At 38.2% G+C, this 12,209-nt stretch overlaps 1 protein-coding gene across 2 annotated transcripts; it reads left to right on the forward strand.

The window, feature by feature from the left end:
* The first annotated feature begins 741 nt into the window (after positions 1-741).
* On the forward strand, positions 742-11,692 carry LOC139953173 (uncharacterized). Of its 2 annotated transcripts, XM_071952608.1 has the most exons (4): positions 753-863; positions 6,641-7,374; positions 8,947-9,009; positions 9,586-11,692. In XM_071952608.1, the coding sequence occupies exons 1-4, from the start codon at positions 758-760 to the stop codon at positions 9,784-9,786; spliced, it is 1,104 nt and encodes a 367-aa protein (XP_071808709.1). In that variant the 5' UTR covers positions 753-757; the 3' UTR covers positions 9,787-11,692. The 2 variants fall into 2 exon arrangements, with proteins under 2 accessions (XP_071808708.1, XP_071808709.1); XM_071952607.1 differs by lacking the exons at positions 6,641-7,374; positions 8,947-9,009; positions 9,586-11,692 and adding exons at positions 2,673-2,750; positions 2,996-5,908 and having other exon boundaries at positions 742-863.
* Positions 11,693-12,209: the final 517 nt, after the last annotated feature.

Genomic DNA, 12,209 nt, shown 5'->3' on the forward strand with positions numbered 1-12,209 from the left:
GGAGCGCCACCGGCCCCGTTTTCGAACTGACCTACCTGTGCCCAGGTATTCAGTGCGGCTGTTATTTTATGTTTAAGACACTGGACACTATTGTTAATTACGAAGTTGTTTGCTTTCAGATTTCGAAACCTCGAATTCTAAATCTATGATGTCTCGAAATCAAATTCGTGGAAAATTAATTCTTTCTCAAAGTCACTTCAGAGGGAGCCGTTTCTCACAATGTTTATCAACCTCTCCCCATTACAGTAAAGTTTTATGCTAATAACTATTTTGAGTAAACCCCGTGGCCCAGTTGCAACAATGTCAGCCTCATAATTTATTGGTTACAACGCACCGCGTGCGTGAAGATTATTGTTTGAAAATATCAAATACATTCGCTCATCAGCATAGAAACTGATAATATTATTCAAATCACAGAGTTCTCTTCCCCTCATACACAGAGGAGGGCGACATGGCGGTTTTTTTTCCCCCGCTCAAACAAAGCAAGGAAAACTTCCTCTCCATACAACCTTTAATAATTTCCAGACGGTAGGGGTATGAGTGCTTCAATTCTTTCAGGAAAATTTATAATTCTTTTCAAGAAGACATGTGTTTCTAATCTTCTCCCTCCATGGTTTTATGTAGGTGAGTATCAACTGGGTGGGATGGGTGGGGTCCATTGATCTCCATTAATGGAGATCAATGGTGGGGTCTTTCAGTTTGTGAAACGCGTAATCTTAAACAGCGCCCTCAAGCGAAAGCATAAAACTAATCAAAAATGGCCGATTCGGCCTCCGCGAGAAGAGAGGCAAGAAAGCGAAGACTTTTACTGAGTTCGGAGGAAAGGCTAAAGAAAATCATCCAGCTGAATGAAAACGCAAAAGGTGAGAATCATGGGCAGCTCTGGATTTCTTTTGTTTTGTCGTATTCAGAGAAATTTATGTAGTGATATAGATTAAAGGAACACGTTGCCTTGGATCGGTCGAGTTGGTCTTTGAAAAGCGTTTGTAACCGTTTTTTATAAAATGCATATGGGTAGAAAGATGTTGTAAAAGTAGAATACAATGATCCACACAAACATGCCTCGAAATTTCCTTTTACCTTGTCGACTAACACGTCGGCCATTTATGGGGGTCAAAATTTTGACTCCCATAAATGGCCGACCATGTTAGTTCGCACAGTAGAAGGAAAACCACGCAATTTCGAGGCAAACTTGTGTGGATCATTGTATTCTACTTTTAAAACATCTTTCCAACCATATATGCATTTTATAAAAAACGGTTACAAACGCTTTTGTTATGACCAACTCGTCCGATCCAAGGCAACGTGTTCCTTTAATGTTTTGCGAATGTTTTTTTTATGACGTCGAGCCGCCGCGCCGCACGGGCAAATCTAAATGAAATACATTTATATGTGAACTTGTTGGACTTGGATTTGGACTCGGCCTACTTTGTACTTGTGTTCATATGACACGCAGATGAACAAGTTCACACGCACGCTACAACGTCTGACGTACTGACGGACGTAGCCATGATGTTGTGTCAAACTCTCTGACTCTACCTAACTAACTAAGTATATTTCATTTTGATATGGATAACTTTCCGTATGGCGCCACCACTTTTCATTCCCTCATTCATTTTTTCAAAAAGAAATATCTCACTCATTCTCATTCTGCATTCTCATTCATTGATCAGTTGATTGAATTTGAATGATTATGATGTTTTTCATATCGAACGAAACAGTGGTGGCGCCATAACGGAAACTTTTCCATCCTGGATTCGGGACCCATCTTGGCCACATGTTGGCATCACACATCTTTTGTACAGTTTTCATTTTATATGAAGTTGTTTCCGCGTTGGTGTCAACTGTCATGAAATTCAGTTTCAGTTTGGTTGGGTTGCTTATCCCTCATTTACATTATTAAAATAAATCTCAACTCAAGACTCAATCAATATTGTTGTGCAAACAAAGCAGTTAATGGTCTGACGTTTCGACCTAGCATAGTTATCTTATAGGAGTCTTTCTCAAAGACGAAGGCTAACTAAATGACAACACACAAGTATAAACATGACCAGGGCCCAATTTCATAAATAAAGCCTGTAGTAAGCACAAACGTTTGCTTAGCATGAAATTTCTTCCTTAATAAAAACAGAATTACCAACCAAATTTCCACTTGATTTTCAGGATAAGCAAACAATAGCTGAATGCCAGTAATAAGCAATATGCAACAAATTAAAATTTGGTCGGTAATTTTGTTTTTATCAACAAGGAAGAGATTTCATGCTTAGCAAATTTGTGTGCTTACATGCTTTATGAAATTGGGCCCAGGTAAGTAGAGTGTAGTGTGAGTGGATATACAATGTACATGAATAAAGAGAGAGAGTCAAAGCACTCTGAAAAAAAGCAAGAGGGTAAACAATGAATAGGGAGACAAAAGGGGGAGGTGTACAAAAGATGCTACCACATCTCAGTATCAGTGATACCCAATAGATGTTGTGCATCAAGGCGTATCAACATCTCAAGGTCTATACAATTACAAAAGGTAACCTATAAAGAAAATACCATTGAAAACTGACCAAGTGTGGATGGTTTACTCTAGGAAAACCAGCCTAAATTATTGCAAGAAATCATTCACAGAGCTCAGAGGAACTTGTCAAGATAGATATACTTCAGAGATATTTTACATTTACTAGGTCTGGATTTGTCTACAATCGTCGGAGTGACCAATATGGATTGCGGTAGCAGTGAACCAGCCTTCAATAAACACAGATGTAAGTTCAACCATTATTATTTGTGACTTTGTTTCTGTTGCCAAAATCGTACTCCCAAAAATGCAAAATTTCATTGATTCCAATGCACTTCCCACCCATCAACTCGGACAAAAAATCAACCCATTGTTATAAACGGAGGCCCATGGAAATATCTGACTATCATCTTCAGTAAAGTTAGTTATAACAAATGTTTTGAGGCTGTATAAATAACTGAACACCCTTTTTCTGTTTTACTTTTGTTGCAGTTGTTGGCTCTGACAGTGATGTTTCTGTTGATGGTCCAAGAAAGCAAATTCGTACAGACAGCGTCAAGCAAGTCAAGAGCATGTTTCCCGGCGAGGAGCAGACAAGTCGTCAGGAGCAGTCTTCCACGCTCATCATTGATCTCCTCAGTGACATTCAGTCAAGGCTGGCGACCTTCCAAGACAAAGTTGACAGAATCGAGCAAAAGCAGAGTGCGATGGAAACCATGCAAGGAATCATGGACCACAAACAAGATCGGCTCCATGACATGATCGTGGGTTTGAAGGCTGCTCCAGATCTGCACTCCGAGGCATCTTTCGTAGAAACACCAGTTCCAGCCCAGCCTTCAACCTCAACCGCCCAATCGTCATCTCTTCCTGCAACCCCAGCCCATGCACCAGTGCCATCAACTTCAACCACCACGTTATTTCCGGCAACTATAGGCACTCAATCTGTGGTATCGAGCTTTTCAAACTCCCTCCCTCTACCAGCGAGGTTCGTCGCTGGGCCCGAGTCTGAAACTTTTCTTCTCGGTGGTTCAGAAACTCTCGTCCGTTCTGTAGTAGACTACAATACAGCTCTGCATAAAGTACAGACACAACGTCGCTTTGCAACGGACAAGCAAAAAGCAAGATTTCTGTGCATACACCTGCTAAAGTGTGAGTTTCCCAGACATGAACTTGCCCGAAAGAACTTGACTGGAAATTCTAGAGACGATAACAACAAAAGATGTAAAATCCCACAACTCGACAGGAACATTATTCAAAGCATTTTCATACAAGCACAAACGCAATTTCCAGATTTCACGGATTGGTACACCGATACAAATTGCAAGACAGTTGAAGCAATGAACGAATGTTGTAAGCGAGCTCGCTACCAATTAAAGAAAGTTCTTCCCATAAAGCAGGAACCCATAGACATCTGAATTTGATCCATTTATAAAATGATTTCCGAGTTTTTCTTTCAAATCAGTTTTTTAAACTTGTTGTGGGCCCTTCTTTATAAGAACGTCTTCAGAGGAAAGAACCGCAGACTGTGTGTGATGTTTGTTATAATTGTAAATAATTTGTGTAGAGAAACTAGTTTCCTAGTTTAAAATTACTTGAAGAAATTAAAAGGAGAAAATTCCTTTCAAATTAATAAATGTTAACTGGATGTCAACAATGAGCAAGCTTGGGTGAGTGTCTAGACTGACTGTGACATACATGTAGCCCTCGAGTTGACAATATCGACCATGCACCAGTGTATGGTTCAATATAGTAAATCTCCCTGTGCTCTATGGTTTCTGGTTAGTCTAGTCGGTGTAGACAAGTCTAGTAGCTCACCCGAACTTTCTCCCAACAGCGCATTGATTACAAAATCCTTCCCCTCGCATTTAAAGGATTTGGGTACTTTTTGTAGCACAAAACACACTGTCGACAGATTTACATTAGACTTTCACTATATCAAAGATAATGGTAGCAGAAAGCTTGGGTGCTGTAGTTTTTGAGAAATGAGTTTAAAACAATGGGACCAAAAAACAGTTTAAAATGCTAAAATAATTTGTGTTACTTGTTTTACTCATTTCTCAAAAACTACGGCACCTCAGCAAGTAATATTTTAAGGGAAGCTTTCTACTATCATTATCTTCAAACTGTGTCAGTTTAGTCTAAATCTGTGGACATTGTTTTTTTGTGTCCAAGACATAGTACCCAAACCCAGACAGCTCCAATTACATGATTGAGCGGCTCTGGCGACATCCTCCTCCTAGATCTCTCAGCCCCTCTTCCTAAAACTTCCTGACCACCACCACACCAAGGACTAAATCATGTGGCTCCAAGGCGTTTTCATACACCTCCACCAAGTTGTGAAATGCCCAACCATCTTCTCTTAGAAAAGCTGCTACCCTGGACAATTTGAAATACAAACAGAAAAACACAACTATTTCAACTAGCATTCTCTACTTCTCTGTAATTTTAAGTTTTTGTACAGAACATTGAGATTTCTTCCAGTTTTGTTTTGTGCTTTATATAAGATTTATCTATTTTTATTATTATTATTTACAATGTACATAATGATGGCTGAAAGCAGCTCCCTCGCCAACAATTAAAAACCAGGGGTGGTTGTCGCCAAACTACTAAAAAACTTTGCAGTTGAATCAATGTTTGATTGTGTTTTGATTAAGAGTCCGGAGTTTGTCTCTAGCGATTTTACTCAAAACAATACTATGAGATTGTTTTCTTCAAGGCACTAGACACATTTGGTGTATCTCAACATATGCATAAAATGACAAACCTTAGAAAACTTGAGCTCAATTGGTCGTCGAAGCTGCAAGAGAATAATGGATGAAAAAAGTTTTTATAATAACAATTATTTTGAGTAATTACTAATAGTGTCCAGTGCCTTTAAAGACAAGACAAACTTTGACAGATTTTAAAACACACAAACATTACCCAAGAAGAAATTGTTTGACGTGCTGTTTGTATTTTGTATAATTTCACTCATTATTGGGTATGAAGGACCAACTATTTTTTCTCAAGGCCAGTGTGTTACAAACAAAACATGAAAACAAAATGTACAGTCAACTCTCATTAATACAAGGTCGCTGGGACCATAGAGAAAGAACTTTCTCTATGCTGAGACTGGCCAAGTGACCATCATAACAGGAACATCGTAATAAGAGGACTGTTAGTAAAATCAAGAAACACATAGCAGGATTGAAATTAAGGACTTCAGAATATTCTTGCTCTTTACAAGGAATTAATTCTGAGCCTTAAAAACTACATACACTTGCAAAAATGAAAGCTTAAAGAAGGCTTCCCACCAAACATCAACCATTGTTTATGACAAATGGTTGAAGCAATGGACCCCATCCCACAAGGTATTTCTTCATTCAACTTGAACCCCACAAGGCAATTGTTTAGAAAAGGGAATACAACAATAGCAGGCAGGACCCCATCTACATGTACCTGATAGCTTAAAGGAACGTTACAGAATTGGTAAGAAACCAAAATCGTGAAGATCAGAGATTAACATAAAACTTACACGGTCTAATGATGATGATGGAAGAAAACATCCCATTAAAATATTATTGTCTGAAATGTCATATTTGTTGAGAAAAAAATGTTATTATTTTGTGTGAGAAGTTTATCGCTCAGTGAGCGCTTTGTTAATTTTTCTTTTTGCATCGATGCCATGCAAAAAATTGTTGTCGGTTTTTCACTATTTTCTCTTGACCTAGATGGCCGATCGATCTCAAACTTCAACAGGTTTGTCAGTTTATGTATATGGTGGATTACATAAAGTACTTACACTACCAGCAACTGTTTGGTTAGTAAAAAACAATTCTGTAATGCTCCTTTAATGTTGTGTGATGGCTTGTGGGTTCAAAGCCTCTCTGAATCAGTTGGTTCACAAAGATTTGCAATAGACCAATTTAAGAACTGACTCCGCGGTAGTACAGTTAATCACGATCCTATAAGCTAAAGTAGTAGTCCCAGCCTATTTTTTAGACCATCCGCCCGGGTAATAGTTTAAAAAGCGAGACAGTTCTCTAGGACAACTCTACCTGGCAAGTAGATACATGTTGTGTTCCCGCAAACCAATTATATATTTGTAATAGTGTTGTAGGATGTAAAAAGACTTACACTGTACTTATTTTTTGTCAGGAGACACAGAGGAAGAAAAGGGCGTGGTTGAAACTAAGACACAGCCAGTGATCGACATAGCAGTAGCTGTAACAGCGTCAGCTCCACCCGTACAGTCTGAGAATGCTGAAGAAGGGGAGAGGCAGTCCTCCTTATCAACGGAGACAACGAAGGAGGAGATCTCAAGGTCTGCTCCAATAGAGAACATCCAGACGAAGATATCATCTCAGAGAAATGAGACGGCGGAAACGGATCATTGTGAAGAAGCCACTGAAGAACGAAATCCAAATCTTGAGTCAAAATCTGAGTCGAATGTTGATGTCGAGTCTCCTTCATCATCAGTAACAGACAGCAGGGAAACATCCTGTCCGACTCAAGACATAAATTCTGATGAACAACGAGAAACGGTAACCAGTAGCGAACAAGACAATCCCATCCTGAGCAGCTGTAGTCCGTCCCTACATTCCCCGTTTCCTAGCAACCAGACTCCGCATAGTCATCTTCCGACCAAACCTCTTTACCACATTCCATCGAGACCACCACCATCTCAAAATGTTCCATCTTCTTTACTGCCCTCGGCAACATCATCATCGACAACACTACCACAGACAAACACTGTCCAAGACACTAGCAGAGTCGCCCTACCTGCCCCAACTGACAGAATCTTGACAACGAGGGAGGTGTTTGTTGCTTTTGTGGCACTTCTGATGCGTGTAATGCTAGCTACTGATTGGTTGACCCACTTTGGCACGCAGGTGAGATTGTCAAATGTGTTGAATTAGAGCATACTTTGATATTTTTAATAATTCAAACTGTAAACTCTAAAAGACACTGGACACTATTGGTAATTGTCAAAGACCAGACTTCACAGTTGGTGTATCTCAACATATGCATAAAATAACAAACCTGTGAAGAATTGAGCTCAATCGGTCTTCGAATTTGCGAGAAAATAATGGAAGAATAAACACCCTTGTCACACGAAGTTGTGTGCTTTCAGATGCTTGATTTCAAGTTCTAAACCTGAAGTCTCGAAATCAAATACGTGGAAAATTACTTCTTTCTTAAAAACTACGTCACTTCAGAGGGAGCCGTTTCTCACAATGTTTTATACAATTAAACTCTCCCCATTACTCGTTACCAAGTGAGGTTTTATGCTGATAATTATTTTGATTAATTACAAATAGTGTCCACTGCCTTTAAAGGGAAAGTGCACCTTTGGTTTGGGGCACCAATTGATTGTTCTAATCCTATACAAAATATGGATACAAACGAACTATTCTGTGAACATTTTATTTCAAAGGTGATTATGTTTTTGTGATTATTGCCAAATATCCAGAGCAATTATGTCCACGCACGAAGAATAATCGGTATTTGGAAGTGTCGTGGCCGAGCGGTTAAGAGCACCGAATTCAAGCTCTGGTGTTTCTGATCAGCAGAGTGTGGGTTCGAATCCCCAGCCGTGACACTTGTGTCCTTAAGCAAGACACTTAACCATTGCTTCGTCCTTCGGATGGAACATAAATCCGTTGGCCCCATGTGTTGCGTAACGCATGTTAAAGAACCCAGTGCACTTATTGAAAAGAGAAGGGGTTCGCCCCGGTGTTCCTGACTGTGGCTGCTGTATGCGCCGTAGCACCTTGTAAACCCTTACAAGGTGCTAAATAATTGGGTCTCAGAATTCTTCACTGCAATAACCTATCTTTCTGAAAGTTTGTACATACTCGGCGCCTTGAGTACCTTGTTTGTTAGATTGACGTGCGCTATATAAGACTTTGATATTATTATTATTATTAATACACAATCTGAGAGCAGTAATACTGTCGGTAACACTTCTCATACTCAAATTTGTTGTGGTAAATAATTATGTTTTTCCATAACCACATACAAACTTCAAAGTTAAACTATTCAAAAAAAGGGTTTATACTTTTAATAGTTGCTTTACTTCTGGCTAAGTAATTACATGTTTAACTTCAAGAGTGATTGACAAACTTGTACCGTCCCTTTGATGGCAGTGGACACTATTGGTAATTACTCAAAATAGTTATTAGCATAAAAACTTCCTCGGTAACGAGTTATGGAGAGCTGTTGATAGTTTAACACATCAGTGAAAGGGCTCCCTCTGAAGTAACGTTTTTTTTTTTTAGAAGGAGGTTATAATTTCTGACTCAAATTGATACATATTTTCCCAGATTTGTTATTTGATGCAGTGAGATTACTGGTCTTTGACATTTACCAAAGGTTTTTTCAGTGTCTTTGTTGTCTTTATCTGGATTTGTTTATGTTTTAAATAATATTATCATATATTTGTTTTTTCCATCTCTTGCCAGTCGATCCTCATTCCATTTGTAGCAATGCAGGCTTTGTTCTTCTCCTTGAATAAAGGGTCAAAGGTGAGTAATGGATCAAAATTATGAGTTTCAGTTGTAATGTAGCCTTTAAAGGATTTGGTTATTTTGTTGTAACACAAAACACAATGTCCACAGATTTACACTAAACTTACACCGTTTGAAGATAATGATGGTAGAAAGCTTCCCTGAATATATTACTTGCTGAGGTGCTGTAGTTTTTTTAGAAATGAGTAAAACAATGTCATGAAAATCATATTTTACATGCTGAAATAATTTTCGTCTCATGATCACTGAGACAAAAATTATTTTCATTACATTGTTTTACTCATTTCTCAAAAACTACAGCACCTCATCAAGTAATATTTTCAGGGAAGCTTTCTACTATCATCATCTTCAAACTGTGTAAGTTATGTGTAAATCTGTGGACATTGTGTTTTTTGTCCTACAAAAAGTACATAGACCCTTTAAGAAAGACTCTGCTAGTGTCGAATTGTCAGGCCATTCAGAATGTTTGTGCATTTATACCATATGTCCTCATTGGTAAGCAGCTTGCTACATCTATGTATTATTTCTGTATTGTGGGAGGTAACTTCTCGTCCTTTTTTCTTCTTCTCGCAGCCTACTGGTGGGATGTTACCCAACCTCCTGAGGATGGCCGCCATGTTTAGCAACATTCCCGTAGCATCCATCACCAAGCTTCAACTTATCATGTCTGTCCTCAATGATGCAATGGCGGATTTAGCCCTTTATTTCTTTGTATTTCTTGTAACTCATGGAGTGATTGAAGTAGTTTTAGCAGTCGGGCTTATACTGGGGTAATCAGCTTCAGGAACTTGGAAAGATTTTGAAATTATTTGACAGGATCATCTAAAGCTGCTAAGTAATCAATTATCTTCAAGATTCGTGTTACTTTTGTTTGTCCATCGCTCACCAAAAGGCTACCACCATATCTCTCAGAAGGCCTCAAATCTTATCTTTCCTAGAGCGAGTCTATGAGGACAAAAACCAAACATTTTTTGAGGAAATCTTTAAAAGACATCGGACACTCTTGGTAATTGTCAAAGACTAGCCTTCACAGTTGGTGTATCTCAACATGCATAAAGTAACAAACCTGTGGAAATTTGAGCTAAATCGGTCGTCGAAGTTGCGAGATAATAATGAAAGAAAAAACACTCTTGTCACACGAAGTTGTGTGCTTTCAGATGCTTGATTTCGAGACATCAAAATCTAATTCTGAGGTCTCGAAATCAAATTCGTGGAAAATTACTTCTTTCTCAAAAATTACGTCACTTCAGAGGGAGCCGTTTCTCACTATACTATCAACCTCTCCCCATTACTCATTATCAAGAAAGGTTTTATGCTAATAATTATTTTGAGTAATTACCAATAGTGTCCACTGTCTTTAAGGAATGCTGTATGAACCGCAAGGAAAGATCAAATTTAAGTTTTTGAAGACCATGTCAAATGTGCAAGATAATGTTTTCCAAACTTGTGACAAAATTCTGGTATAATAGGTCTATTACATCTGAAAAGTCGCATACTGTGCTTTAGGAACACTGCAACCAAATTTGATAAATTGTTTTTGGTGGGAAGGAGGCATTTAGAGAATATTGACATTTAAAAACATTTTGTGAAAACAAAAGTATGTTTTTGTAGTGAGCTGTTTCCTGATATTATCTATAACAAAAATGTGCTTGAAGAAAATTTGTTTTTGAAGAATATGACAGCGAAAACATGTCTTTAGAGTTTGAAATTAATTTTAGTTGAGCTTCATGTGCAATTATCTTTCCTTCATTAGTTTGTACAAAGTTGTTAAAGGCAAAGTATACCTTTGGTTTTGGGAATCAGTTTTAATCCTATACAATGAAAATGTAACCACACAACCAATCAGAGCATTGATTGACCTGCAGAGGATCCACTGAACCCCCTATAAATAAGCCAACTCTTCTCTTACCTCTTCAGTCTCCTGACGATGACTAGAGCAAGCTAGTCGAAACGTTGAGACCAATTCAGAACTGACTCCGCGGCAGTACAGTTAATCACGATCCTATAAGCTAAAGTAGTAGTCCAGTCTATTTTCTATACCATCCGCCCTGGTAATAGTTAAAAAGCAGGACAGTTCTTTTCAGAACTGAGAAGTCTCCTGAACCTCCGATTATCTACCACGCGGCAGTAGAATAAAGCAAAACAGTTCTCTAAGAACAAACTCTACCTGGCAAGTAGATACACACATGGTGTTTCTGCAAACCAAATATACATTGATACCTCACCATGCAATGCCTCAAATTCTATAATGCAAATGTAGATGTATAGAATAAAACAATGAAACTAACCTGTGAAATTTATATTTCAAATGGTGGTAGCGTTTTTTTCTTTTAGATTTTGCCGAAATCTGAGGTGGTTATGTCCCTGCAGAAAGAATAGGAATACGCAATCTGAGAAACGTTTCATGCAGAAATGTTTCTCAGATTGAATTGTTTTTTACTCCATCTCTCTAAAACCACATTTCTTTGAAAGGGAATCATTTTCAGAATGTTATAATTAATAGCTGCAGTACTTCTTACCAAGTAAGCTCTTATGGTCAATACTTCATGTTCAGTGTATTTACCAAAGAAGCGCACTGTAACAACTGCAAGCAAACTTTTAGATTTTAGAAAAATTAACAATTCCTGCGATTTTTGTCCTTCGTCAATCAAGCATTGAATTTCCCAAAGATTTACAAATAGTATCAATTGTATCGCGTTCAAATATTATTCTTTGTGCCATGATGTTCGTTTTGGGGGGGGGGGGGGTGGGGGAATAAAGTTGCTGAAAAATATTGGAACTTTTGATTTTGTTTTTGTTTTATTTTCTTGTTGGGTCAGCTTATTTTCTATTTCTTTGGTTCTGTTGCAATAAAACCCCAAAACACTGTACAACTACATGTATTTTTACCCAATCTACATTTCCCCTACAAGGTAATTAAAAGTGACTGGTTTGAACCCAGCCATGCTAACTGCTGAAAATTTGCATGCAAAAATTTGACTCCCATAAAAATGGCCGACCGTGTTAGTCGACGAGGATAGAAAACCACGCAATTTCGAGGCATATTTGTGTAGATCATTGTATTCTACTTTTACAACTTCTTTCTACCAATATGCATTTTATAACAAACGGTTACAGAACGCTTTTCAAAGACCAACTCGACCTATCCAAGGCAACGTGTTCCTTTAATGGAACACAGTGTAAAATTCTTGATTTTA

This window comes from Asterias amurensis, chromosome 21 (genome assembly GCF_032118995.1).
Source record: "Asterias amurensis chromosome 21, ASM3211899v1".
Lineage (NCBI taxonomy): Eukaryota > Metazoa > Echinodermata > Asteroidea > Forcipulatida > Asteriidae > Asterias > Asterias amurensis.

Bases quoted from the DNA above. Each gene is read 5' to 3' on its own strand.
- LOC139953173 (XM_071952607.1), top strand. From the start codon at position 758: ATGGCCGATTCGGCCTCCGCGAGAAGAGAGGCAAGAAAGCGAAGACTT. The intron at 864-2,672 runs GTGAGAATCATG...TACATTTACTAG, and splicing joins GCTGAATGAAAACGCAAAAG to GTCTGGATTTGTCTACAATC. The intron at 2,751-2,995 runs GTAAGTTCAACC...CTTTTGTTGCAG, and splicing joins AGCCTTCAATAAACACAGAT to TTGTTGGCTCTGACAGTGAT.